The following is a 27,296-nucleotide window of genomic DNA, read 5'->3' as shown; positions in this document are numbered from 1 at the left end:
CCGCGGCAGGGCTGGACTATCCACGACACACCTGTGGCGGCCTCAGACTGCTGACGTCAGCTCTGACAACGACGCGCGGTCCAGCCGGGAACGACGGCAAAGCGGACCAATCACAGCCGCCGCAGCGACAGGTGCGCGTCGTCTGTAAACCAATGAGAGATTACAAAGAGGCGGAACTTACAGAGCCGACGCTGCGTCGTTCGGAAATGACAAATGACGGCGGGCGAAGAAGAAGAAGAAGAGGAAGAAGAAGAAGAGGAAGAAGAGTAGAAACTTTGTGAGTGAGGACGGCTCAGTAACTTGGAGGGGGTGTTACGCACGACAGAGAAGGGCAGCGGTCACACTCTTCACACCACAAGCCAGACTCACACGGGGAGAAGCGACTGTCCTCCGCGGGAGCGGAACAAAGACGGAAGACGCCACAAGTTGTATTCGGTGTCCCCGAAGACTGAAGCCCAGCGGCGGACCGCCGGAGCCTCGTCCGTGGTGAAGAAGAAGGGTCCCAGCAGAAGACACCATGACGAACAGGGAAGACGAGTACGACTATCTTTTCAAAGGTTGGTCGTTGTTTCCCGACGAGACACAGCAGTGTATTTCGTGTTACATCCCAGCGGGGTTTCTCCCCACGGTCCGAGTGAAATGGCTTTTGTTTCAGGTGTGTTGTGATGTGTGTAGACTGGAGGCAGGACCAGGTCGTGGCGACGCGCAGCAGGTTCATGTAAACATGGCTGCGGGCTGGCTGGCTGCGGGCTGCTGGCTGCGGGCTGGTGCTGATCCCCGCTGGCTGCGGCAGCACACACGGCTAATAGAGACTTAAGTCTGCTGGCGTTAAGCAGCGTCATCATGTACAGGCCTGTGATGTAATCACCTGAAGAGGCAGTGCTGCTCAGCCAGGGGTTCGATACTGTGGCAGGATGACACATCAAAAACCGCCCAGGTCCCATACCGGTTAAGATGCGGAGCGTCTGAGTCCACATAGTTTATCATAATAAGATAGAGAATTATTTTTTTTCTCAGCTGGTGCAGGTACCACAGTGAAACAAATCTACAGACAAATAACAGTCAGACATTACTCAGTGCTACAGTTAATGTGTATGAACTAACAGACACACAACACATAAATTCCCACGTTACTCAGTACTACAGTAATACATATGAACTGACAGGTGTAACACAGCAAACTAGACATTACTCAGTACTACAGTAATACATATGAACTGACAGGTGTAACACAGCAAACTAGACATTACTCAGTACTACAGTAATACATATGAACTGACAGGTATAGCACAGCAAACTAGATATTACTCAGTGCTACAGTAATACATATGAACTGACAAGTATAGCACAGAAAACTAGACATTACTCAGTACTACAGTAATACATATGAACTGACAGGTGTAACACAGCAAACTAGACATTACTCAGTACTACAGTAATACATATGAACTGACAGGTGTAACACAGCAAACTAGACATTACTCAGTACTACAGTAATACATATGAACTGACAGGTGTAACACAGCAAACTAGACATTACTCAGTACTACAGTAATACATATGTACTGACAGGTGTAACACAACAAACTAGATATTACTCAGTACTACAGTAATACATATGTACTGACAGGTGTAACACAGCAAGCTAGATATTACTCAGTGCTACAGTTATACATATGAACTGACAGGTATAGCACAGAAAACTAGATATTACTCAGTACTACAGTAATACATATGAACTGACAGACACAACACAGCAAACTAGACATTACTCAGTACTACAGTTAATGTGTATGAACTAACAGACACAACACAGACATTCCCACATTACGCAGTACTACAGTAATACATATGAACTGACAGGTGTAACACAGCAAACTAGACATTACTCAGTACTACAGTAATACATATGAACTGACAGGTGTAACACAGCAAAGTAGACATTACTCAGTACTACAGTAATACATATGAACTGACAGACACAACACAGCAAACTAGATATTACTCAGTGCTACAGTAATACATATGAACTGACAGGTGTAACACAGCAAACTAGATATTACTCAGTACTACAGTAATACATATGAACTGACAGGTGTAACATAGCAAACTAGACATTACTCCGTACTACAGTAATACATATGAACTGACAGGTGTAACACAGCAAACTAGACATTACTCAGTACTACAGTAATACATATGAACTGACAGGTATAGCACAGCAAACTAGATATTACTGAGTGCTACAGTTATACATATGAACTGACAGGTATAGCACAGAAAACTAGATATTACTCAGTACTACAGTAATACATATGAACTGACAGACACAACACAGCAAACTAGACATTACTCAGTACTACAGTTAATGTGTATGAACTAACAGACACAACACAGACATTCCCACATTACTCAGTACTACAGTAATACATATGAACTGACAGGTGTAACACAGCAAACTAGATATTACTCCGTACTACAGTAATACATATGAACTGACAGGTATAGCACAGCAAACTAGATATTACTCAGTACTACAGTAATACATATGAACTGTCAGGTGTAACACAGCAAACTAGACATTACTCAGTACTACAGTAATACATATGAACTGACAGGTGTAACACAGCAAAGTAGACATTACTCCGTACTACAGTAATACATATGAACTGACAGGTGTAACACAGCAAACTAAATATTACTCAGTACTACAGTAATACATATGAACTGACAGGTGTAACACAGCAAACTAGACATTACTCCGTACTACAGTAATACATATTAACTGACAGGTGCAACACAGCAAACTAGACATTACTCAGTACTACAGTAATACATATGAACTGACAGGTGTAACACAGCAAACTAAACGTTACTCAGTACTACAGTAATACATATGAACTGACAGACACAACACAGCAAACTAGACATTACTCCGTACTACAGTAATACATATGAACTGACAGGTGTAAGACAGCAAACTAGACATTACTCAGTACTACAGTAATACATATGAACTGACAGGTGTAACACAGCAAACTAGATATTACTCCGTACTACAGTAATACATATGAACTGACAGGTGTAACACAGCAAACTAGACATTACTCAGTACTACAGTAATACATATGAACTGACAGGTGTAACACAGCAAACTAGACATTACTCCGTACTACAGTAATACATATGAACTGACAGGTGTAACACAGCAAACTAGACATTACTCAGTACTACAGTAATACATATGAACTGACAGGTGTAACACAGCAAACTAAACATTACTCAGTACTACAGTAATACATATGAACTGACAGGTGTAACACAGCAAACTAAACATTACTCAGTACTACAGTAATACATATGAACTGACAGACACAACACAGCAAACTAGACATTACTCCGTACTACAGTAATACATATGAACTGACAGGTGTAACACAGCAAACTAGACATTACTCTGTACTACAGTAATACATATGAACTGACAGGTGTAACACAGCAAACTAGACATTACTCAGTACTACAGTAATACATATGAACTGACAGGTGTAACACAGCAAACTAGACATTACTCCGTACTACAGTAATACATATGAACTGACAGGTGTAACACAGCAAACTAAACATTACTCAGTACTACAGTAATACATATGAACTGACAGGTGTAACACAGCAAACTAAACATTACTCAGTACTACAGTAATACATATGAACTGACAGGTGTAACACAGCAAACTAGACATTACTCAGTACTACAGTAATACATATGAACTGACAGGTGTAACACAGCAAACTAGACATTACTCAGTACTACAGTAATACATATGAACTGACAGGTGTAACACAGCAAACTAGACATTACTCCGTACTACAGTAATACATATGAACTGACAGGTGTAACACAGCAAACTACACATTACTCCGTACTACAGTAATACATATGAACTGACAGGTGTAACACAGCAAACTAGACTACTCCGTACTACAGTAATACATATGAACTGACAGGTGTAACACAGCAAACTAGACATTACTCTGTACTACAGTAATACATATGAACTGACAGGTGTAACACAGCAAACTAGACATTACTCAGTACTACAGTAATACATATGAACTGACAGGTGTAACACAGCAAACTAGACATTACTCAGTACTACAGTAATACATATGAACTGACAGGTCTAACACAGCAAACTAGACATTACTCCGTACTACAGTAATACATATGAACTGACAGGTGTAACACAGCAAACTAGACATTACTCCGTACTACAGTAATACATATGAACTGACAGGTGTAACACAGCAAACTAGACATTACTCCGTACTACAGTAATACATATGAACTGACAGGTGTAACACAGCAAACTAGACATTACTCTGTACTACAGTAATACATATGAACTGACAGACACAACACAGCAAACTAGACATTACTCAGTACTACAGTAATACATATGAACTGACAGGTGTAACACAGCAAACTAGACATTACTCAGTACTACAGTAATACATATGAACTGACAGGTGTAACACAGCAAACTAGACATTACTCCGTACTACAGTAATACATATGAACTGACAGACACAACACAGCAAACTAGACATTACTCAGTACTACAGTAATACATATGAACTGACAGGTGTAACACAGCAAACTAGACATTACTCAGTACTACAGTAATACATATGAACTGACAGGTGTAACACAGCAAACTAGACATTACTCCGTACTACAGTAATACATATGAACTGACAGGTGTAACACAGCAAACTAGACATTACTCCGTACTACAGTAATACATATGAACTGACAGGTGTAACACAGCAAACTAAACATTACTCTGTACTACAGTAATACATATGAACTGACAGGTGTAACACAGCAAACTAGACATTACTCTGTACTACAGTAATACATATGAACTGACAGGTGTAACACAGCAAACTAGATATTACTCCGTACTACAGTAATACATATGAACTGACAGGTGTAACACAGCAAACTAGACATTACTCTGTACTACAGTAATACATATGAACTGACAGGTGTAACACAGCAAACTAGACATTACTCCGTACTACAGTAATACATATGAACTGACAGGTGTAACACAGCAAACTAGACATTACTCAGTACTACAGTAATACATATGAACTGACAGACACAACACAGCAAACTAGACATTACTCAGTACTACAGTAATACATATGAACTGACAGGTGTAACACAGCAAACTAGACATTACTCAGTACTACAGTAATACATATGAACTGACAGGTGTAACACAGCAAACTAGACATTACTCTGTACTACAGTAATACATATGAACTGACAGGTGTAACACAGCAAACTAGATATTACTCCGTACTACAGTAATACATATGAACTGACAGGTGTAACACAGCAAACTAGACATTACTCTGTACTACAGTAATACATATGAACTGACAGGTATAACGCAGTAGATCAGACAGTACATTGTACACATGTAACAGGCATGTTGACAGTCCAGAGACAAGACGTTGCTGGGTGGTTATCCTGGGGGGAGGGAGATTGACAGTAGAGACACAAGGCGGTGCTGGGCAGTTATCATGGGGTTGAGGAGGATTGTGTGTGAGGTGCATGGACGGGAGAGGAGGCAAAGCTTCTACTAAAGCGGTTTCTCTTTTACAATGATAGGTATTTATAGTTTGGCGTTTGAGAAAACATTTTCAAGCTCTATTCTAAAATTTACGAAGAATAGATCAAATTTGATAATTGCATCATGTGTCGTCCACTAGTTTCAGTATTGACTTGAATTTGTTAATATTACCTACAAGTATTAAGTGCGTTTTATTAAGTACTACTTATCTAAATATCACTAAGTTTGCACACTAAGCAGAGTTCGCGGTCAGGTATTATGCAGTAGCTGTATGGCAAAGAAGAGCGATATGCAAATCACATGGTGGAAATAAATCCTGAAGCTCAGGTGTTGATGCTGCCTGGTACACGGCGCCACAGGAAAACCTGTCGCTTTCATGGACAAACACAAGTGAATTACTCACAGGTCTTTCTTCAAGTGTGGCACACTAAACAAGCATGTGCCGTCAAACTGGAAATACCTGCATGAAGTGTGTGTGTGTGTGTGTGTGTGTGTTTGTCCACACAGAGGCTGTCGGATAGAAATTAGATAAGGCTCTCTCTCTCTCTCTCTCTCTCTCTCTCTCTCTCTCTCTCTCTCTCTCTCTCAGATGAAATGCCTTGGTTTCTCATGCCAAATGATTTTTTTGTCCTGTAAATTTGGAGGTCTATTGTGGGAACAGGCCACTCCTCTAAAACTACTGATAATAAGATGTTATGAATTTCCTGACAGTTAAGTAGTCATCAATCAATGGCGCAAGTCTGTTTTTCACTTTACAACACTGCAACTGTTGACTCTCATTTGTTCTTCTCATTTGTTCCTCTCGTTTGTTCCTCTTGTTTGTTCTTCTCATTTCCTTTTGTTCCTCATCGAGAGGCATTGTGAGCAGTCAGGTGAGCTGCTGGTGAGTCACAGAGTTGAAAGCCCAGGACTGCAAACCCTCCTCTCACTGAAGCCATGACTTCAAACCAGTGTTTGCCATGACCTCTGAAATGAATGAATGAGTGAATGAATGAATGAATGTACTCATTCTTGAAGGCCTTGAATTTGGGATAGGGGTTTGTTGTCAGAGAAAATTAGTTTGTGATGCCAGTGCTTCAGATTCATCCAACTGAAATATTCTGTTTTCTAAATTAATTCAGGGGATGTCAGTGAATCCTGTTCAACAGAATGATCTGTGCTTTTTCACCCATCTGACAATTTGTATTTTGGTGGGAACTATCCCTTTAATCTTTATTTCCAAACTTCCAGACTGACTTGGGCTCGGATTTCGTAGAGCCACGCTACTTAGTTTGTGCAGGGCTGTATCCTACAATAGAAAGGTGTCCTATGTTTAGAGCTGAGGAATGCAAAACTACACAGTAGGTTGGTCGAAGGGTGTGTAACCTGGCCTTTATATTACATTTCAGATGGCAGAGGCCCTGGAAATGGTTGCATAAGGATGTTGTCCTTCTCCCAAGCGCTTTTGTGCCACATGAAATGGAGACTGGCAGTGTTACCTATTTGACAGGTTTGGAAGCTACGCCACCTTGAAGTCTAGTCTCTGGAGGCCTCTAGTTCCAAGAAAATGCCACTCTTTCTTCTTTCAGCTACAAATTCAGACCAAGGCCGAGTTAATGAAAGATAGCCTTAAGGACAAGCTGGTCATTGTTTTGTCTTTCTCTGCTTTAGCGAGCTGCATGACTACAGACAGGTCTCTGCCTGTGTCAGTTGCACCATAGTGACATGCGGTGAGCTGGATATGGCTCAGTTTGTCTTTGCCATCAGTGTTGCTTAAATACTTGTGTAGATATGGGGTTGAATTTGTTAATGTAAATTCAACATTCCTCAACCAGTTCCTGTTTCCTCATTGAAGGGTGGCACTCTGGTGAGTTGGCACATCTGAGTCTCTCTGATGACTGACTCACCTGACTCTGTGTGTGTGTGTGTGTGGGGGGGGGGATATATATTTATTTATTTATTTATTTTTCCCTGAAAACCTGCCTCTCCTTTATGCCTGTTCCAGTGCACATGAGGCATGGATATAGTCAAATATAAAAGAGAGCGCAAAATGTCATAATGATCATATTGATACGGTTGAAATTTGTTGCTCAGTACCTCTTATTGATGTATTGATGTATTGATATCGATTCTTGACAATACCATTTGCTGCCCTTTGTCATGGTGTAAAAAATATGAAATATTGCTGGTAATTTCCAAACATCAACAGCTCCATCATATTTTTTTTTACTACATTATTAATCCCCGTGGGGCAATTCTTTTTCTCCATGTAACCCATCCTAGCTGTGTAGCTAGGAGCCTCGGGCAGCCGCCGTGACTTGAGTCGTAGCAGCTCGAGTCAACACCTCTGGTTTATGCTATACCCACTGCTTGAACACACACACATGCACAGGATATGGAATATGTAATGTAGAATGATTAAGTTAGATATATGCTATTGTCAATCCCTGTCTTCCACCATTCTTTAAATTGCATTTGAGGTATGTACTGCAAAAATCTGAAAGTTGTCTCTCTCCTCTCAGTGAGAAACATTCATTTCTATTTATCATGCTCTTCAATGAAAGTGATGATATTTCTCATATTTTACCAACACAGACTACAATTTGCTATCACTGTGAAGTTCCACCTATCTACAACCTCTGATGACTGTGTCCCTCTCTCTCTCCTATAGTGGTTCTGATCGGAGACTCAGGTGTAGGGAAGAGTAACCTATTGTCTCGTTTTACGCGGAACGAGTTCAACCTGGAGAGTAAGAGCACCATTGGGGTGGAATTTGCCACCCGCAGCATCCAGGTAGGGGGCAAGACCATCAAGGCCCAGATCTGGGACACGGCCGGGCAGGAGAGATATCGCGCCATCACATCTGCGTGAGTACCAAGCATCATCCGCTCTTGTTTTTCTACTTTGACTCCCTTTAATGGATGTGCGCGCACATGCACGCACGCAAGCACACACACACACACACACACACACACACACACACACACACACACACACACACACATTGTGTACATGCACAATACTCACACGTGCACTATAGTGGAAGTTGCAAGTGATTTTAGTTAAGATTTGGGTTGTGTCTGAACACCCATACTATAGCCATAGTATGTGCTAAATAGTACCATATTTAGTATGCCAGATTTAAATGTTGGTAGTTTCGAAAAGTTTAGTCCACTAAAAATGCCAGGATGTATACTGTTTTCAGTGAAAAATCTCAGATGAGTTGACTGCTCTGCAAAATGTTCATTAAGGTAGTTTATCTTGTTTTAAATCTCATGATGCTTATTTCACTAGCAAGGACCACACCATTAACAAGATGTGTTTAAATTATTTATTAAAGAATAATAATATATGTGTGTAGTTCTTTCTCTTGCTGACTGCGTTGTGGGGAAGCTTTGTAGGGAATCCGCCATAGCACCGGGGCAAAAACAGACCCCCTCAGGACCCTACAAAAGAGAGGGAGAGACATAGAAATAGGGTGGTGGTGGTGGGGGGAGGGGTGCAGAATGCAAGAGAGCAGAAGGGGAGGAGAGGGTTAGGTGGGTATTTATAGGAATGCTGGAAGTGTTGCGGTTGAGGTGTGGTCCTGCTTCTGAAATTCACTAGATAAGCTTCAATTCACTAGCAAGGACCACACTGTCAACAAGATGCATTTAAATGGTTTATTAAACAATAATGATTGATATGCGTAGTTCTTCCACTTGCTGACTGTGTTGTGAGGAAGCTTTGTAGGGAATACCTCCAATTACTTAGGTTAAGATTGAGCGGATCTGAGACCTGAACGGATGTAGCAATGATAAGTTTAGGAGGACCAACAGCTCATAAGTTGTATGAGGTGTTCTGGGATGCTATTGCGGGAGGCTGAAGTGACGGTTCCAATCCTGAAGGAGAATCCGGCGTAATGAACGGGAGAAACGCCAGACAAGGAGAGTATGTGGCAGAAGTGATGGTGGAACTGGAATCAAGCAGCCACTTGTCCATATTCAGTGATGAAAAGAGGGTCTGTTGATGTTATGCTCTGAGATTTCTGGTATAGCAAGTAGTTTGCAAGGGTCTCGAAAGGTTTTCAGTGGTGATTGGACTTTGATGTAAAAGACAGGTGTAGGCTGAATGGATTGATTAGTTTTTTTCTTTGCTTTAAGTAGAATACCATGGTGTCATCTGCGAAATAAGATAGGTTGGAAATGCAGCTGGGGTGGCCTGGGTCTAAGTGAATGGTTGAGGCAGTGAATTCAGAGCATCTGAGGAAACTGAAAAGAAAGCAAGCAAGAATATGGCTTCTAGAGTTTGAGGAATGTGAGGAGTGCCGTATGCGGAGTGAATGGTGTTGATGCAGACTGACAGCAAGTTGGCAGTACGAGGAAGACGGCAAGGAGTTTTAGCTGGCTCTTGACATAGGAGTCCTTTCAAGAGTGAAGTTATCTGTGGATGGCTGGAGGATATGTCCAGACTGCTGGTGATGAGTTTTGAGAAGAAGCTGATGGCGCTGAGATAAATTTTGACGGTATGTGTTTTAATAGCCATCATGGAATTGGCGTAGATAATGAAACAAGTCAAGGTGACAAGGGTTATTTTATACTGGTCATGAAAGTAATGGAAACTTTTCCAAGCTGTCCAGTAGGATGAGAGGGTAGAGGGTGGTAGCCTATTTATGATGGAGTTCCGAGAGTTGACGATCAGGGGTATTAGGGCAGGATTTGCAAGTTGAATGTCAGTGCTGAATATGGAGGAACTGGTGTTGGGAGGGTATCTGCATGAGGGGCTGAGCTTCTGAACATCTGTCATTCATTTGTGAGCTCTGGGGATCATTATGCTGTGAACCATCTTCCATTGTAGAAACCCCCATAACCGACTGAAGGAGCAGCATCAGTGTACAGATGGATGTTATGTGGGTGAGTCAGTTGGTTGCCGTAGAAGAAGGTGATTCCATTACAATTGGCAAGAACATTGCACCACGGACAGAGTTCGGCATGGCTTGAACTGCCCAGGGAGATGGAAGTCAAGAGTGATGGCATGGAAAAAGTGATAGATAGCAAGTGAGAAATAAAAGCTTGCCCTTGGGGAATGATGCATAGGGTGAAGTTGAGGTGGCCTAGGAGGGAGAGACGTTGGTGTTTGGTGCGGCATGAAGCAAGGATGAAATGGGGGGTCAGAAGGCTGATTCGGTTGAACTTTTCAATTGGGAGTGAAGCCTGAAACAGATTTGTGTTGAGTGATTCTGATAACTCGAGGGATGTGGATGGGCCCTCTGTTTTCTCTGCAGACAGTGGAACCCTGAGGTTGGAGAAAAATTAAGTCAGAGTGACCAGACCGGAGGCGGGTGGCAATGAGTGAGGGGAAATGATGAGGAAACTTTCTAAGAGATAAACAAGGAATGAAATCGTATTGTTGTTAGACAGGATCCAGCAGAGGGCTTTTGACAGGGTGTCCAAGAGTTAAGGGCTGCTAGCAACCAAAAGTGAGCCTAACAGCAAAGTAATATGCACCTCACCTGCAGACGCCGAAGAATTGCCAGAAGTCAGCGTGATTAGGGAGAACTTTTAAAGCGCTGGTGATGTCCGCTTCTGAGAGCTGGACCCTTCCCCAGTGAGTTTGAAGAGGGCGACGACGTGGTTAATGGTGGCATAGTGAAGGGAGAAGTGTTAACTCAGAATCAAAGGACAGAGAATGAAAGCGATAGAATGACGAACAGGAGGATTGGTTGGAGCCAAGATGAAGTTGATGGTTGCCTGCTGGGCCGGAATGGGTTGAGAGGGAAGACTGGAGTTAAGTATGGAAGGAACATGCTTGCTGCAAGGACTGTGGAGGAAAGCTGGATGCTGGCATCCTGGTACTGATGGCTCCAGCTGATATGAGCTGCAGGGACTGGTGAAGCTGAAAGACAGACGATTCTGGCATCCCGGTGCCAGGAGCCTCAGCTAAAGCAAGCTGCCGTGGTTGCTGAAAGTGAGCAGCAGAGGGCGCTGGCAACCTAGTGCCAGAAGCCCTGGCTGAGGCTGGTTGATGTGAATGCTGATATGGCACAATATCCTTGGCGCATGATGGGCCTGTATTTTTTATCTATGCGGTTTGTTATGGGAAAGATGACAGGTGGGGCAGATGATGCTGGTTTTAGAGGTATGGGTGCTGGTGGAGCTGCTGACGGCAAGCGAGAGAAAACTGATACTCTTGTTCGGATTTGATGTCGCTCAATATTTGTGGGAATAGAGCAGGAAGAACCTGGGTGAGACGGGGCACCACATACGGTGCACGTAAGGGCTGCACGAGCCGTGTATATGTGACAAATTTCATTGTTGAGTGTGCCCCAGTATTTGGCTTCATTGAATTGTTGAAGATGGGCTGCGGCTTCGGAAGCAAAGTGGATGTGATATTGATAGGCACCGTTGCCTCCTAAACGAAGGGCCAGATTAAGGATAATGGACATGTTATCCAGTTCCTGACAGCAGGTGGGAAAATGTGAACAGAGAACGTCTCTGAGAGAGAGAAGATATAAGCGAACTCTGTGGGTGTAAGCTCCCTGGAATGGGTGGGTGTTTCCCTTTTCCTTTCAGGTGGAGGCTCCCTTCAAATCCTTCAAGGGATCTATCGGCAGGTGGTTGATGAACGGAAGCCAAGATAAGGAGTGCAAGATCTATATAGTTACCATCGATGGTTAGTTTACGTAGACTTGTGGGAACTGGGGATGGATGGGAGACGAGAGAGTTAGGTTGGCGAACGGAAGGATTAGCTGTAGACAGATTGAAGTTGGTGTATGCCTGCTTGCCTGGAATGGGTTGAAAAGGACGACTGGCGTTAAGTATGGAAGGAACTTGTTGCTGCAAGGGCTGTGGAGGAAAGCTGGGTGCCGACATCCCGGTGCCGATGGCTCTAGCTGACATGAGCTGCAGTGACTGGTGAGGCTGGGAGACAGATGATCATGGCATCCCGGTGCCAGGAGCCCTGGCTAAAGGAAGCTGCTGTGGTTGCTGGAAGTGGGCAGCAGAGGGCGCTGCCATCCCATTGCCAGAAGCCACAGCTAAACTGAACTGATGTGAATGCTGGAGGAGAGCAGTGGGGGTCGCTGGCATTCCGGTGTCAGATGCCCTGGCTGAGGCTGGCTGCTGTGATAACTGGAAGTAGGTGGCGGGGAGGGGGTGGCATCCCAGTGCTGGGTTCTGCTTCTAAGGCTGGTTGCTGTAATTGCTGAAACTGGAAGGCATGAGGCACTGTGTCATTTTCCCTGGATGATGTAGGCTACTTGTGCTGGTGTTGGAAAGTCTGATGGGATGTGCAGGGCTTTGGAATTCTGGTGTTGGACACTCCATGTGAAGTAGGTATTTATGTTAAGTGTTGACCAGAGGTGGTTGCTGAAGCCCTGGTGTTATTAGTTCTGGCTGATTCCCATCTTTGCTTTTGTTGCTGCTCTTTCTGCTGTCTTTGAGCTGGAGGATATGATTGTGCTGTCCCTTCAATGGGAGCGCTGACGTCGCAGCATGGTGATGGGGTGTGCGTAATGATATTACCCAGAAGAGAGCTGGTGTTGACGGAGTTATAGGTATGACGAGCTGACATGAGAGCGTTGAAAAGGTTTGCTTTGTTGTCTGATCAATGAAATGGAATTCCTTTATCTTTTAGTGTTTTTGAAGAGTGGCTACAGTCCAGTCGGAAATTTTTGGAGAAGACTGGTTATCGGGGGACTTTGCCGGAGCATGGTGATGCAGTGACCAGCTACGGGTAGTGAGGCCGGTGTAGTCGAAATGATGGCTGAAGGCTGGAGTTAATTTCATAGGCGAAGGAGTCGGGGGATCTGCAACGACAGCGATGAACTGATCTCGGATTGCCCCATCCTCTCTTTGCTGATGAGGACTCATTAGATAAACTGTGGTAGTATTGAATGTTGTGGAGAGATGAACCGCATGAAGAGGCTGAGTTGAAGCTAGGTGGACTCACTCACTTCCTGAACAGCTTTTGGACTATGAAAGGCAGGGTCTCAGGCACAGAGGTGGTGGGAAATTTTTGGTTTCTGTTTGCTGGGTCCATTGGCATGGGGTGGTGGAAACTTAGGAAGTGGTCATTTGATTTCGTCTGAATAGATCATCGTTCGATGGGGATAGTGAGACGAACTTCATACTCAAGAAGAGGTGAATAGATGGATGATGTTGCTCGAGTGGTAGTAGCTCAATTGTTTGAGTGTGCTCAAGGCAATGTTGCGTGATCTCAGTTCTGGTACAGAATTAGAGAGTGGAAGGGGAGGAGAGGGTTAGGTAGGTATTTATATGAATGCCTGAAGTGGTGCAATTGAGGTGTGGTCCTGCTGCTGAAACTCGCTAGATAACCTTCAATTCAAGATGTGAGTAAAAATGTTCTTACCACACTGGCTGATAATGTTTTGTTCAAGAAAATGTACTCGTTTCATGATTATAAAACTTGTTTAAAGGAAAGAATGTTTCGGAGACATAAATTAGATTGAACTGAATTAGGAACAGATTAGATTGCACTTTATTGCTCTCCTCAGGGGTGGTTTGATATATATATATTTTTAAATTAAGTCTTGTACTCGACCAGTCTTGAAAAATTATCACGCGTCCACACTGTCCGAGACCGAGTCAAGTTCAAGTCATTACGCTGTGAAGCCTGAGAAAAACAACAACAACTTAGTTTTGTATTGCACCTTTCAAAGAACCCCAAGGATGCTTTACACTAGATAAGAACAAAAAAAAGAATAGAAAATAAAAGTAGCAGAGCTTGCCAGGGATGTTAGAAGTGACTAAAGACCATAGGCCTTGGTGAACAGGTGAGTTTTCAGGAGTTTTTTAAAAGTGTCCAAAGAAGCAGCGTTGCGGATCTCTGCTGGAATAGAGTTCCAAAGGGTGGGGGCTGCCACACTAAAGGCTCTATCCCCAAAAGTCCACAGGCTGGTGTGGGGGATGGAGAGCAGAGGATACCGAGACCTTCAAAATGGGAGCACGACATTGGACTCAAGACCAAGTTCATACTCGGGTACTACAACCCTACTAAACAGTGTAGTACTGTTAGTATGTAGTATGTAGCAGAGTATTTGGACACGGCCACAACCTCTGTTAGCAACAGACACATAAACAGACATGATACAACCATGTTTCTAATACAGGTTACACACTATGTTGTAGAACCTGGCAAAGAAAAAGCCATTTTTGCCAGAAATGCACAGGTAAGGTAGAAGGCAGATAGGTAGAAACACTTGTTTATCCAAGTTCATTATTCCGCACACCCAGAATTTGTCCTCTGCATTTAACCTGTCCCAAATATTAGGAGCAATGGGCAGCCATTTCTCCAGCACCCAGGGACCAGCTCGAGATCTAGAGCCATTACCTTGATCAACAGCAATGGCAGGAATATATCCCATGTACGTGTCTTTTGGTGTGGGAGTAAACTGGAGCACCAGGAGGAAACCCACATGAACATGGGGAGAACATATGACATAACAACCAAATATATATCCTATGACAATCTTGAAATCTTACTTGAATGATTGTAGTCCAGAGGTGGCTGTAACGGGTCTAAGTCATCCCCACTCATGAGTGTTGAACAGACTTGTCTTTCCTACACATGCTGTTTGGCCAGGTAAAGAGCAATGTGGGGATTCAGACCTAAAGGCGGTGGAGAAGTGAAACAGGACCACCCTATCAGAGATGGACTGATCCCTTTTCCAAACCAGCTGTATCAGTCTTAAAATGAATGGTTAAATGTAATGCTGTAATTCTGAACTCTGATGCAGTACGTGCTCTTGTAGACGATGAGACCATCCGGTAACCAGTATGCGGAGCTGGGCAATTTATCAATATAAATCGATATCGTGCAGAGACTAGATATGGTCTGGGATATTGATTATAGTATTATGGTGATATAACTTAAATGTTGTCATTCCCTGGTCTTAAAGGATGCATTACAGTAAAATTATACAATTTTGTGAACTTATTAGACTGTTGAAACTGAGTGAAACAAACAATGAAGGCCTCTGTGTGTTTGGTCATCATATCCACATTACTAGTGATCCTTTCTCAATATTTTCCTGTGTTTAAATATCATGTAAAAGTACAAGTATTCATCCCAAAATATCATTACATCAATACCAATTTATTCAGTCAAAAATATATTTGTTTTTATCAATATCACCCAGCCCTACCCTTAGGTATTCATTCTACAAAAGTGCCCTTGAGCAAAAGACCCAATTCACACCATTTCCTTGGGCATTAACCCTGACTCCTGACCTATTGGTGAAGAGGGTGAGGTTAAAAAGATGGGGCTCAGCAGAGAAAGACAAAACTTGTCTGATCTGTTCTTCTGTTGTCCAGGTACTACCGTGGAGCAGTTGGAGCTCTCCTTGTTTATGACATTGCCAAGCACCTGACCTATGAAAACGCTGAGCGCTGGCTGAAGGAACTCCAGGACCACGCAGACAGCAACATCGTCATCATGCTGGTTGGCAACAAAAGTGATCTGCGCCACCTACGGGCAGTGCCCACGGATGAGGCCAAGGCCTTCGCAGGTACATTCATGCACATCTCAAAATGTGGGTCATATATAAATAAAGTTATATAATTTTTTGACTTCACATGATTTTTTTTTAGCCCATTTATCTTAGTCAGTGACTCCTTTTTGAACTGACCTGATGAACTGGCACATACAGCGCTAACCCTTGCCCACTTTAAATGGCGTTCCAGAGGGTCTAAGGCTCAAAACACTCATCCTGTGCACTGCTAATGCAGGGCCGGTTGTACATAACCAGTGTGTCCATATGTTGCGATGGAGGTAATAAATAGTGTTCTCAAGGGGGCACTGTAGTAGTGCGCAAGACAGGAAGCAGAATCAATCAATCAATCAATCAATCAATCAATCAATCAGTCAATCAGATTTTATTTGTATAGCACTTTTCATACAAACAAATGTAACACAAAGTGCTTCACACAATAAAACAATAAAATCCCCCCCCCCTCCCACCAGAAAATAAAAAATAAAAGTACAGGCAAATTTTATAAAAGTACAAACAAGTTTAAAACTGAGTTAGTAAAATAAATAAAAGTGCCATAAACACTGATTAATTAAAAGTAACAACAGAGCAGAATATATAAAAATAGCAGAAGAACGGAGAGGAAATCGAACAAGACAATTTCAACCTGTTGTTACCTGCTATAGCGCCCCTCACTGCAATACTTTAAACTGCATCTTGTGGTTGCATTGCATTAAGCAGGTGACACAGTTTAGCGTTCAGAAATGTGTGAAGTTGACTGCAGCGTAGCTGAAAGCGTCCACATTGCGTACTTACATCGAGTATGTCCCGGGCCTGAAAGCTGAAATCCTGTTTCTGGCTGACTTTATGGACAAGTTAAGAAATAATATAATATTACATAATATATATAATAATATATTGTGGGAGTGCAGGAATGAGGAGACGGAGAGATCGAGTCGAGTCAATTCCGTTTACTCGCCACACAAAACGACACCGATACAGCACAATCTCCCCTGGCAACCAGCTAACCGCTAGGCTGCTGCAAACATGGCTCCACCCCGGAAACCCTAAGCAGTGCCTACGTCAGCACTCTGAACGTCTGCCTTAAAGGAGCAGCAGCCCCTGGTGAATCTACCCTCAACTGTGTATCACCACAATATAATATATAATAATGCCACTGAAGACTAACCCCTGTTGTAATGCGTCAAAGGGATGGTTCAGTTTCTTCATTTTTTCCGCGGTATAGTTGGGTCTCAGTCGCTAATTTAGTGTCTTGCGAGCAGCGGAAGGTGGTTAATTTGAAAGTTATGTCCAGTTAAGAAAATATTAAGGATTAAAGGAGTGGCGAGTTACCTCCGCTGTCATCTTCCATGTTACAAGGGTTTCCTACAGCGGCCTAGCCTGTCCCTGTCCCTTCTTTATTGCAAAACCAGTTTTCCTGTAGTCTTGCTATTTGTTGACATATTTATTTATTTGATGTGGCCTGTCTCTCTTGCAGGGGCTGGTGAGGGATGGGATGGAGAGAAGGCCCTCTGTTTTTTATTTACTTACTCATTTTGTTGTGTCGTGTCTGAGCTGTTGTGTTTTGTGTTGTATATGAAAATGTAATAGAGATATTTTTAAAAAAAGTGCCAAGTTGAGGGTGGATCTGCCATGATTGACAAGTCTGACAACCTGTCTGCCACCAAGGTGCCATGCTCCACCCCAGTGCCCAAATCTGGATTTTCTGGCTCCAACAGCTGACACGATGGCAGTGCCAGAAGCTAAACAATAGGCTTCGAAAGATTTTTTTTTTTTTTTAGTGGGCAGGATTTACTTTTTCAATAGTAGTCCAGTACACTCTGTTTTCATCGTAGTCCTTTCCTTTTTAATGTGTAAACAGTTAAGAGTGTCATGGTCTAGGGAGAAGGAGAAAACATTAAAGCCTTAACTTAACTCATAACAAACTGCCAAGTCACCGCCGGTTCTTGAAAGTCTGACCAGAACCTCCCTCGGCAGAGCAGAGCATCTCTGACACCATATTTCCCAGATGATTTGATGTTGGACCAGCCCTTTCTAAGTGTGTGTGTGTGGGGGGGGGGGGGTGACTGAGAGTGGATTTAGTAGGGGTAGGGCACAAAAGAGAAATCGTATCGAGTCTGATTTGTTGCTTATATCTACTACTACTACTACTACTACTACTACTACTTTCGGTTGCTCCCGTTAGGGGGCGCCACAGCGGATCATCCGTTTCCATCTCTTCCTGTCCTCTGCATCTTCCTCTGTCACACCAGCCACCTGCATGTCCTCCCTCACCACATCCATAAACCTCCTCTTTGGCCTTCCTCTTCTCCTCTTCCCTGGCAGCTCCATATTCAGCATCCTTCTCCCAGTATACCCAGCATCTCTCCTCCACACATGTCCACACCATCTCAATCTTGCCTCTCTTGCTTTGTCTCCAAACCGTCCAACCTGAGCTGTCCCTCTAATATACTCGTTCCTAATCCTGTCCTCCTTCATCACTCCCAGTGAAAATCTTATCATCTTCATCTCTGCCACCTCCAGCTCCACCTCCTGTCTTTTCATCAGTGCCACTGTCTCCAAACCATACAACATAGCTGGTCTCACAACCATCTTGTAAACCTTCCCTGCTGGTACTCTGATTTATTGCTTATATACTGAGTCAAAACAATGGATATCATGCTCTGGAGACTTCTGTTCTTTCGTTTTCTTTTGAACTGTCTGAAACACTCTCTCTGCACAACAGAGGTTCTGTTGCCCACTGGACAGATGATGGAACTAACCCTGCAAGGGTTGGGGTTCAATTCCCTCAGCGAGAGTCCTATGCTGAAAACAGTCACGCTAGGCCTGGGCGGATCATGGCAAGGTCCGAATCGGACGTGCAAGACAAATCCCAGTTCTCGTGATGGTGATTGGAAACCGTGTGTGTGTGTGTGTGTGTGTGTGTGTGTGTGTGTGTGTGTGTGTGTGTGTGTGTGTGTGTGTGTGTGTGTGTGTGTGTGTGTTGTGTGTTTGTGTGTTTGTGTGTGTAAGTTGTCTGAACATACAGTGCTGCGGCTGTGAGAGAAGGCTGTTGTGTTGTAGTGGGCCTCGGTTATCACAGTCTATTACATTTATGATAGCTGTGTGCTACATGTATGTTAGCTGTATCACCGCTCCATGTGAGCTCTAGTGGTGTTTCTTGTATGAAGGAGGGATACAGCCCGACCTTGTTCTGCTCCACCAGTATGTAATCTACTCTCTCCCACTTCAACTGGCTACACTTCTTGTCTATCTTCTGATTAGTCACTGCCATTTTTGTAATTTGATCATCTGACGTGTATCTTGGCAGCTAATATTTTAGCATTCATCTTACTCCACAAGTACAACACCCTATCCTAACTGGCACCAATGTGGAAAGGCAGCAAAAGGCTGCAGTTGATGTAATGAAATGGCCCTCCTAATTTTGCCCCACCTGACCATTCAGCATCTGTTAGACCTGATCAAAACAACGAGTTTTTCCATTAACATAGTCGAACCAAAATCTAATTCGGAAAAAACCCAGTAAATGTTTTTCCGATCAGCCGACCTACCCCTGTTATACATTCTAAAACTGAGAGGTGCTTTGGAACTACACACTTCCCAATTGTATGAACTTTACAATGGATTTTGTCAGAACACAAAGCTCAACCTTTTGCCGTTGTCTTTGTTGTCAAATGGCTGGCTGTTGTTTGCTCTGAACCTGGAGTCTATCAGCTCCTGTCCAGTTCAGTGTGCTGCATATGCTTTGACTTGTAAATGACTGATAAGAGAAGAAAATACACAAGCACTGCCAGGCCGTTTGAAAGTACAGTCAGAAAGAAAACTTGAAGAGTTTTACTCCAGTTGGATTGGAACCTTTTCTCATCCTATTCAACCCATTTCAGTCTTACAGGAAAAGTCAGAGAAGGTTGAATAGCATCATCTGGACACAGCGTTTATTGACAGAAACGTTTCAGCATCCTCTAAGTGACCTCTTCAGTCTCACCTGACTGCAGGTGTCCCACCCTTATAAATAATACAGTGGCATAACCACCCAAACCAACGATCGGTTTCATATGCAAATATGGGCGTGACCTTTAACTAGAGTTACAATGGCCATGTGTACCATTCAGAGGACTTGAGAATGTTTGCAATCACAGCATTGTAAAATGCCGACAGATGTACTCAGGAGGATTCGCCCATTCCTCACCAACGAGACGGCACAGGTGCTCATCCAGGCTCTGGTCACCTCCCGGCTGGACTACGGCAACTCCCTCCTTGCTGGCGCCCCGGCATCGGCCATCAGACCTCTGGAGCTTGTTCAGAAAGCTGCAGCTCGTCTGGTGTTCAACCACCCTAAGTTCTCCCACACAACTCCCCTTCTCATGTCCCTACACTGGCTCCCAGTAGCTGCTCGCATCCAGTTTAAGACTCTGGTGCTGGTCTACAGGGCAGTGAAAGGAACAGCTCCTTCCTATCTCCAGGCCATGGTCAAGCCCTACACCTCCGCCCGACCACTTCGCTCTGCTGCCTTGGGACACCTGGTTGCCCCGTCGCTCAGAGGCCCCTGCTGCCAATCGACCCGGTCCCGGCTCGGTTCTGTCCTGGCCCCACAGTGGTGGAATGACCTCCCCACTGATGTCAGGACAGTGGAGTCGCTGCCCATCTTTCGGCGCAGGTTGAAAACTCACCTCTTCAAGAACTACCACCCTGTTACTTGTTCTTAGCACTTATTGTATTCACTCATTTAAAAGAAAAATCTCTTTCTTGCACTTTTACTTTAGCACTGGTTTTGCTCTTATTTGCTTGTTTAGATGCATTTATGACCTCTGATGACTAGTAGTTCTCCTGATCTCCTATGTTAAATGATGCTCTTATTGTAAGTCGCTTTGGGTAAAAGTGTCGGCTAAATGACTGGAATGTAATGTAATGTAACGTAAAGTACTCTTAGCCCCCCCCCCCTCCCAGTTTAGGGATGGTCGTTCCCTTTTCACATAAATAACCTCTTTTTTTTGGCATTTTCTGCCTTAATTGGACAGTGACAGTAGAGAGTCCGGAAAGAGAGAGAGGGGATGACATGCAGCAAAGTGCCCGGGCCGGATTCGAACTCAGGCTGCTGCAGTAAGGACTCAGACTTATGTGGTACGCTCTCTACCAGGTGGGCCACTGGGGTGCCCCATACTAGATGGCCTCTTTGACTCCCCGCTCAAACCAGCGTTCCTCCCTATCAGTGATGCAGACATCCTCATCCCTGAAAGAGTGGCGACTGGCCTGTAGATGGTGGAGGCTGATGATGGCTGTTTTTGGTCGTTATGCCTCCGTATTGTTTATAAGGGTGGGGATACCTGCAGTCAGTTGAGACTGAAGAGGTCATTTATGCCCCTTTTCCAACACGTGGTACCGGCTCAACTCGACTTGACTTTTTCGTTCTCCATTACTGAAAAGTACCAGCATGTTGGTAACTGTTACCACTTTTCTGGTACCACCTTTATCGAGGTTCCGAAAAAACCGGAGTGGGTACCAAAATCAGTGCAGACCAGCTACACTGAGGGGGTAATGTTACGGTAATGGAAAACAACACTCTTCGAGTCGAATTGAGCCGGTACCATGTAGTGGAAAAGGGGCATTAGATGAGTGATGAAACGTTTCAGTAAATGTTGTGTCCAGATGAACTGATTCAACTTCCTCTGCTTTTCTTACCTGGGTTATTGAGCAGCATCAAGACGTTACAGGAACAGTATAGTTGAAGTGAGCTGAGTGCACAGCAGTCAAGGAGAGAATATAGACTTAAACCAAAGGACATTTGATGACGTGTGCACTTGTGTTTTACAGAGAAGCATGGCTTGTCATTCCTGGAGACATCTGCTTTGGACTCCTCCAATGTGGAGCTGGCATTCCAGACGATTCTTACGGGTGAGTTTAAGTTTGTGTTCGATTCATGTCACATGTTTGTGTTTTTCTTTTTTTTGGTGGATGTTTCCCCCCTTTTTCTCCCAACTATATTTGGCCAGTTACCCCAATTTTCCAAGCCGCCCCGGTCGCTGCTCTGCCCCCTCTGCCCATCCAGGGAGGGCTGCAGACTACCACATGTCTCCTCCGATACATGTGGGGTCACCAGCCACTTCTTTGCACCTGACAGTGAGGAGTTTTGCTAGGGGGACGTAGCGCGTGGGAGGATCACACTATTCCCCAAAGTCCCCCCCTCCCAACAGGCACCCCAACCAACCAGAGGGGGCGCTAGTCCAGCAACCAGGACACATACCCACATCCGGCTTCCCACCCACAGACATGGCCAATTGTGTCTGTAGGGATGCCCGACCAAGCCGGAGGTAACGTGGTGAGTCGAACCAGCGATCCCCATGTTGGTAGGCAACGGAATAGACCGCCACGCCACCTGGACGCCCCATGTTTGTGTTTTTCAAGAAGGGAGAAAGGAGGACTTACTGATTCTCTGTGTGACTCAGAAAGATCTTAAGTTCACAGGCCTTATATTGAACATGTTTCAACACGTTGTTAACAAGGTCAGTACTCATTTGTCACCATTAGATGGCAGCAAAATCCACCTCTTCCAGTGGCAATGTGTAATATTTCTGTGCAGGGTGACTTGGAACAGTACCTGCTTTTTTTTTTTTTTTACAGTCAGGAGACTGGATAATTGGTATACTCAAAGGCCACTCAGCCAATCAGGCCCGGTGAGAGCTTCTTATCTTGAAGGCCATTCCCCAGCAAACCAATAAGAGCTTGTCTTGTCTCCACTTTTGAACGCAAGCCCTGAACTACCAAATTGATCTGCCTTTTAAAGGAAGATCGAGTTTAGTTTTGTTTCTCACATACATCCTACCAAGTATGTGTCTCTGAGCAATTTTACCAGAAGGTATGTTTAGCTGCCCCTAATAAATGCATTTGATGGTAGAGACTCAGCAAGATGGAGCAGAAAAGCAATTGCCGGTGACTGAGTCAACCTCCAGAGTGCCTAAAGGGACAATCCAACGCTTGAGTGGTGCTTCCAGTTGAGTTGCCTCGGGGGTTATCTGTCTGCGAGTATGCACCGGTTGCCATTTGTATTCTTGCTTCTCCTCCACGACCAAATTCCCCTGCCTGCATTTGAACAATTAGCCATTCTACCCATGCACCATCTCAAACAGTAATTTCTAATTCATAAAAACTTAAAACCAGCGAGCCCCATTGAGCTAACAATGATGCTAATTAGCTCATTAAGGGAGGTGATCGCAGAGCGATAGCATCACACATGCAGGCCAGTAGGAGCCGACTGGGATGGAGTTAACATGCCGGGTGTGAATGGCAGCAACAGGCAGATCAGAGGTCAGCCGGGGTAATTCAGAATCCCTGTTTAGTACCTGTTTAGGACCTGTGTGTAACAAGTCACTAAGCTCACGTGTGCCAGAGAGGAAGTGGTATTTCATTGTGGCTACAGGAAATGCACTTTTCTACACCTCCCTCGTTTCAATCAAACTGGTGGTGGTCGAGGTGTGTTTCCCCCCTTCAAGGCGCTATATAAATGTAATGCATCATCCATCAAAATGTAGGGATTTCCCTAAAACGACACCCAGTAAGCCCAGGTGACCTCGGGACACAGGTGTAAGATTCAGATAGACCTACATGGGGCCATTCCCATTATCAGAATCCGAATTAGACTTGGCTTCATTTATCAAGTAAGTTCTTAACTCATTTGGAATTTGACTTGGTATCTTGGTAACTATGACCCTATCACATAACTCAAAACATTTCTGGAAAAATATAAAGTAAAATAAAAGTGAAAAGTAAAAAAGAAACATCTGTTAAAAGTTGTGAACTAAAATGGTTTATCTGTATGTGTGCAAACATTGAAAGCAAGTCAGTGTCACCAGGTGTATGCATACAGAAGGTAGTGAGATGGGTCTCCAGTAGAACAACAGGTTGTGTGTGTATGTGTGTCTGTGTATTCATGTATGTATGTACTAACTGAGAGTTTAGAACAATAACTACTGGAACACAAAACCCCATGGCGCTCGCCTGTGGTGCCATCTTGGGCTCTAGTGAGCTCAGATTGACCTCCCTGTGGAGAAACGCTGTTCTGTTCTTACCATACAGGACCCTGTCACCTTGTCTCGTGGTTTCATCTGCATTCACAGCTACCTCACTTCCTGTCAACCTTGTTTTCCCTCCTGCAGCCATCTACGACATTGTATCACAGCGGCAGATGTCAGGACGCAGCGACTCTGACTTCTCGCCCGGCTCCAACATCGTGCCCATCACCGTCCAGCCCACGCAGAGCTCAGCCAGGCAGACGCCATGCTGCCAGAACAACTGAGATCCTCGCCGTGACCGCCACTTTCACCTCCAGGTTACTCCCAAACAGACAGACAGGTGGGGACGCAGGTGGACAAACACAGGGGGCAGGCAGCGAGAATCATTGCACTGTGGGATTTTTTTTTTTTTTTTTTTTAGTGGGGTTGATTGGGTCCATTGCAATTTAAAAAAGGTTTCTTTGCAGAAAGGAAATGGGGGGGGGGGGGTAATCAAGAGATTTTATTAAGATGAAGAGCCGGGGGATGGAAGAGTAAGATGGAAGGGAAGCAGATGACCATCCTCATGCCGTTTGCTTCCACAATGGCGATATTGTACAATTTCCACTGGGCGATTTCAGGCTGTGCAGTTCTGCTCAGCGCTTGATCGACCTTTCAAAGGCTGATCAGAGATAGACAGGAGCAGAGTTGATTTGTGCTGAAATGAGAAACAGAGTACATTATGACATCCCCTAGTGTCCCTTCATATTTTCTTTCCTCTCATAGTAAACTCCTCTCCCATCAAAAGCTGCATCTAACCAGCCGGTGAGCACTCGCCACCGGTCAGGACGGCCAATAAACGCTGACTCTTATGAGACGGGACCTCTCTCAAGTGCAGCCCCTCTGTTTCTGCTGCGAATCACGTCATCCCAGAGAGTGTTTCCGGTTTCTCTTTCCCCACGTTATTTACTACTAGATTACTAGTACTAGTACTAGATTGAGGTCTCCCTTGGCCAAAGCATTTGCATATGTAATACTTCTTGCTTACTTCACAAAGAAAGATATTCTCTCGGTACTTTTTTATGCTTCTGCTTTTGGTCCAAGTCAAATTCTTTTCTTGAAAGAGCTGTTAAATGTGGCTGGCCTTTATTAATAATGGAGGAACAAGGAGTTCAAACAATCTCCCAAATGAAAAGGCCTTTGTCGGGGCCAGGGGAGATATGGGCAGCTGACATGTTTTGTAAAGGGGCGTCATAGCAAAAAATCATCCGTCCCTAATTCTCGGCATGTCATGTCTCCGTGTTTGGAAGATGTTACTGTCTTGTGCACGTGTTGTGTAAAGGAGGCGTGCGCTCACTAGCTGTTAGGGGGTCCTCTCATCTGTAGACGGTGTAACTGCGTTGCTGATGAGCGTTTCACTGATCGACGTGTTGGTGTGGAGGCAGGCGGGGGCTTGGGGGTGTGAGGGGTGAGTGGATGGGTGGAAATGGATGGACGCTCCTGCCTGCTACTTGGGATGGATGAGCAGGTCATAGTTCAGGATTTGGGGTGGTGAGGCCCTGCACTGCTGCTGTAGTGTCTGCACTACTCACTATGGGTTGTTTTACTGTAAATTAAATCTGGAGCTGCCCGTCCACTCAACCTCTTCCTCGCTCGGTCCTCTCTCAAGACTTGGCCTTCTGGGATCTCTCTACCACATAGGTGGCCCAGCTTTGTTTTGCTTTTCGTGGGTCGGGGGGGGGGGGCTGTAGTTTAGTCCAGGGTTAGAATTGGATTGGTTGGTAATCCAGCAGATGTCGAAGGCTGCTGAAGGAACATTAGAAAGGTTTTTTTTAGCGTTCTGTCGGGTGGGATGGGCTAATTCTAGCTGAAGTATGTGCATGTAACTGTTCCCCTGCCACGGTGCTCCCACACCAGCACTAGTCCACTGCACTCACAGCCCCTCAGCCGGCTCGCTGGAAACAAGGTTTTTCAGAGGTTATTCTAATATCTGTATATTTGGACTGCATATGTATAAATGAATAAATCTCATTTGTTAATAGTCTGATCCCTTTGTTTGCTTTGACTGAGCGTCGGATCATTTTAAAGTAAGATGTGTGGTAAGTAAGGGACTACCATGTGGTAGTGAATCACATAGGGCTGTGTTATTATTATTTCAATACAAGTTGCATTATGTAGAGTTTCTGAAACATACAGTTATTGCCAGTGTGTTTGAAACTAGATAATATGTAGATTTATATTAGAAAGAATTTCATAAATCCAATTTTCCTTCAGTTATTGACACACGGCTGTGATCAATAATCGTGATCACAATGCAGGACCGTCTTAATGGTAATGCCCAGAAAACCAATACGACAGCGGCCGGCTTCGTTGAAGAGTATTTCATTTTTGTTTTATTAGAAACATTTACAATACATCTTGAATCTTGGAAAAATAACAAAGAACCAGAACTAATATGGCGCAGATACAATAATAATAAAAATGTTCCAAAAAATGTAATTCACAAAAAACATGTGCTATAAGAAATAAACCTGCAATATGACATGCCTTGAAAGGGGCACGCACACTGTAACAGAGTTCAAGACTTGTTTTTTTTTTTGTTTTTTTTCCATCCATCAAAGTTGACGTTCATCCACGGAGGGTCACGTGGGGATCCCTCTCTCACTGTTCACAGAGAAACCAGAAACTAATGCCAGCTGATGCTGGCCCAAAAACTATGCACTAAGACCACTAATAGACCGGTATGAAACACCTCTACTGTGCTGGAAGAATCGGAAATGCTACCAAAGACGTACTGTCAGACTGGATTGGCCCCTTTGGAAAGAGGTTGCGGGCTCTGCAGCAAGACCACTTCAGTCCCCGGGTTTGACAGGTGGCATTTAATGTGCCAGTGTGGTGTGATTTCATATTTTTCTTTGTTTACTCTATTAAATAGGCTATCAACTCTTGTACCAACTCAGAACGTCGAGTCAATCCATAAGATGAGCCGCCACAGCTCATCATCATTACCAGAGAAGCGAGGACACAGAACTCACGTATCGGGGATGACGCGGGGACTGAAACGATCTTCCGACGCTCTCGTTTTCCAAAGAGGCGCAAACTATGAAAATCTACAGAGGAGGAACGGCCCGGGAGAGCCCCGGCGTCAGCGGCTTAACACACACAGCGGCCCGGGTCCTTCCTCCGAGCTAAGTG

General features: G+C 44.2%; 1 protein-coding gene across 1 annotated transcript; it reads left to right on the top strand.

Annotated features, from left to right (window-relative positions):
* On the top strand, positions 1-27,296 carry rab11al (RAB11a, member RAS oncogene family, like). Its single transcript, XM_056285686.1, has 5 exons — positions 1-557; positions 8,299-8,494; positions 15,941-16,134; positions 21,928-22,008; positions 24,267-27,296. The coding sequence occupies exons 1-5, from the start codon at positions 518-520 to the stop codon at positions 24,404-24,406; spliced, it is 651 nt and encodes a 216-aa protein (XP_056141661.1). The 5' UTR covers positions 1-517; the 3' UTR covers positions 24,407-27,296.

This window comes from Lampris incognitus, chromosome 9, assembly GCF_029633865.1.
Source record: "Lampris incognitus isolate fLamInc1 chromosome 9, fLamInc1.hap2, whole genome shotgun sequence".
Classification (NCBI taxonomy): Eukaryota; Metazoa; Chordata; class Actinopteri; order Lampriformes; family Lampridae; genus Lampris; species Lampris incognitus.
This window is presented reverse-complemented; position numbering and strand designations above follow the sequence as displayed.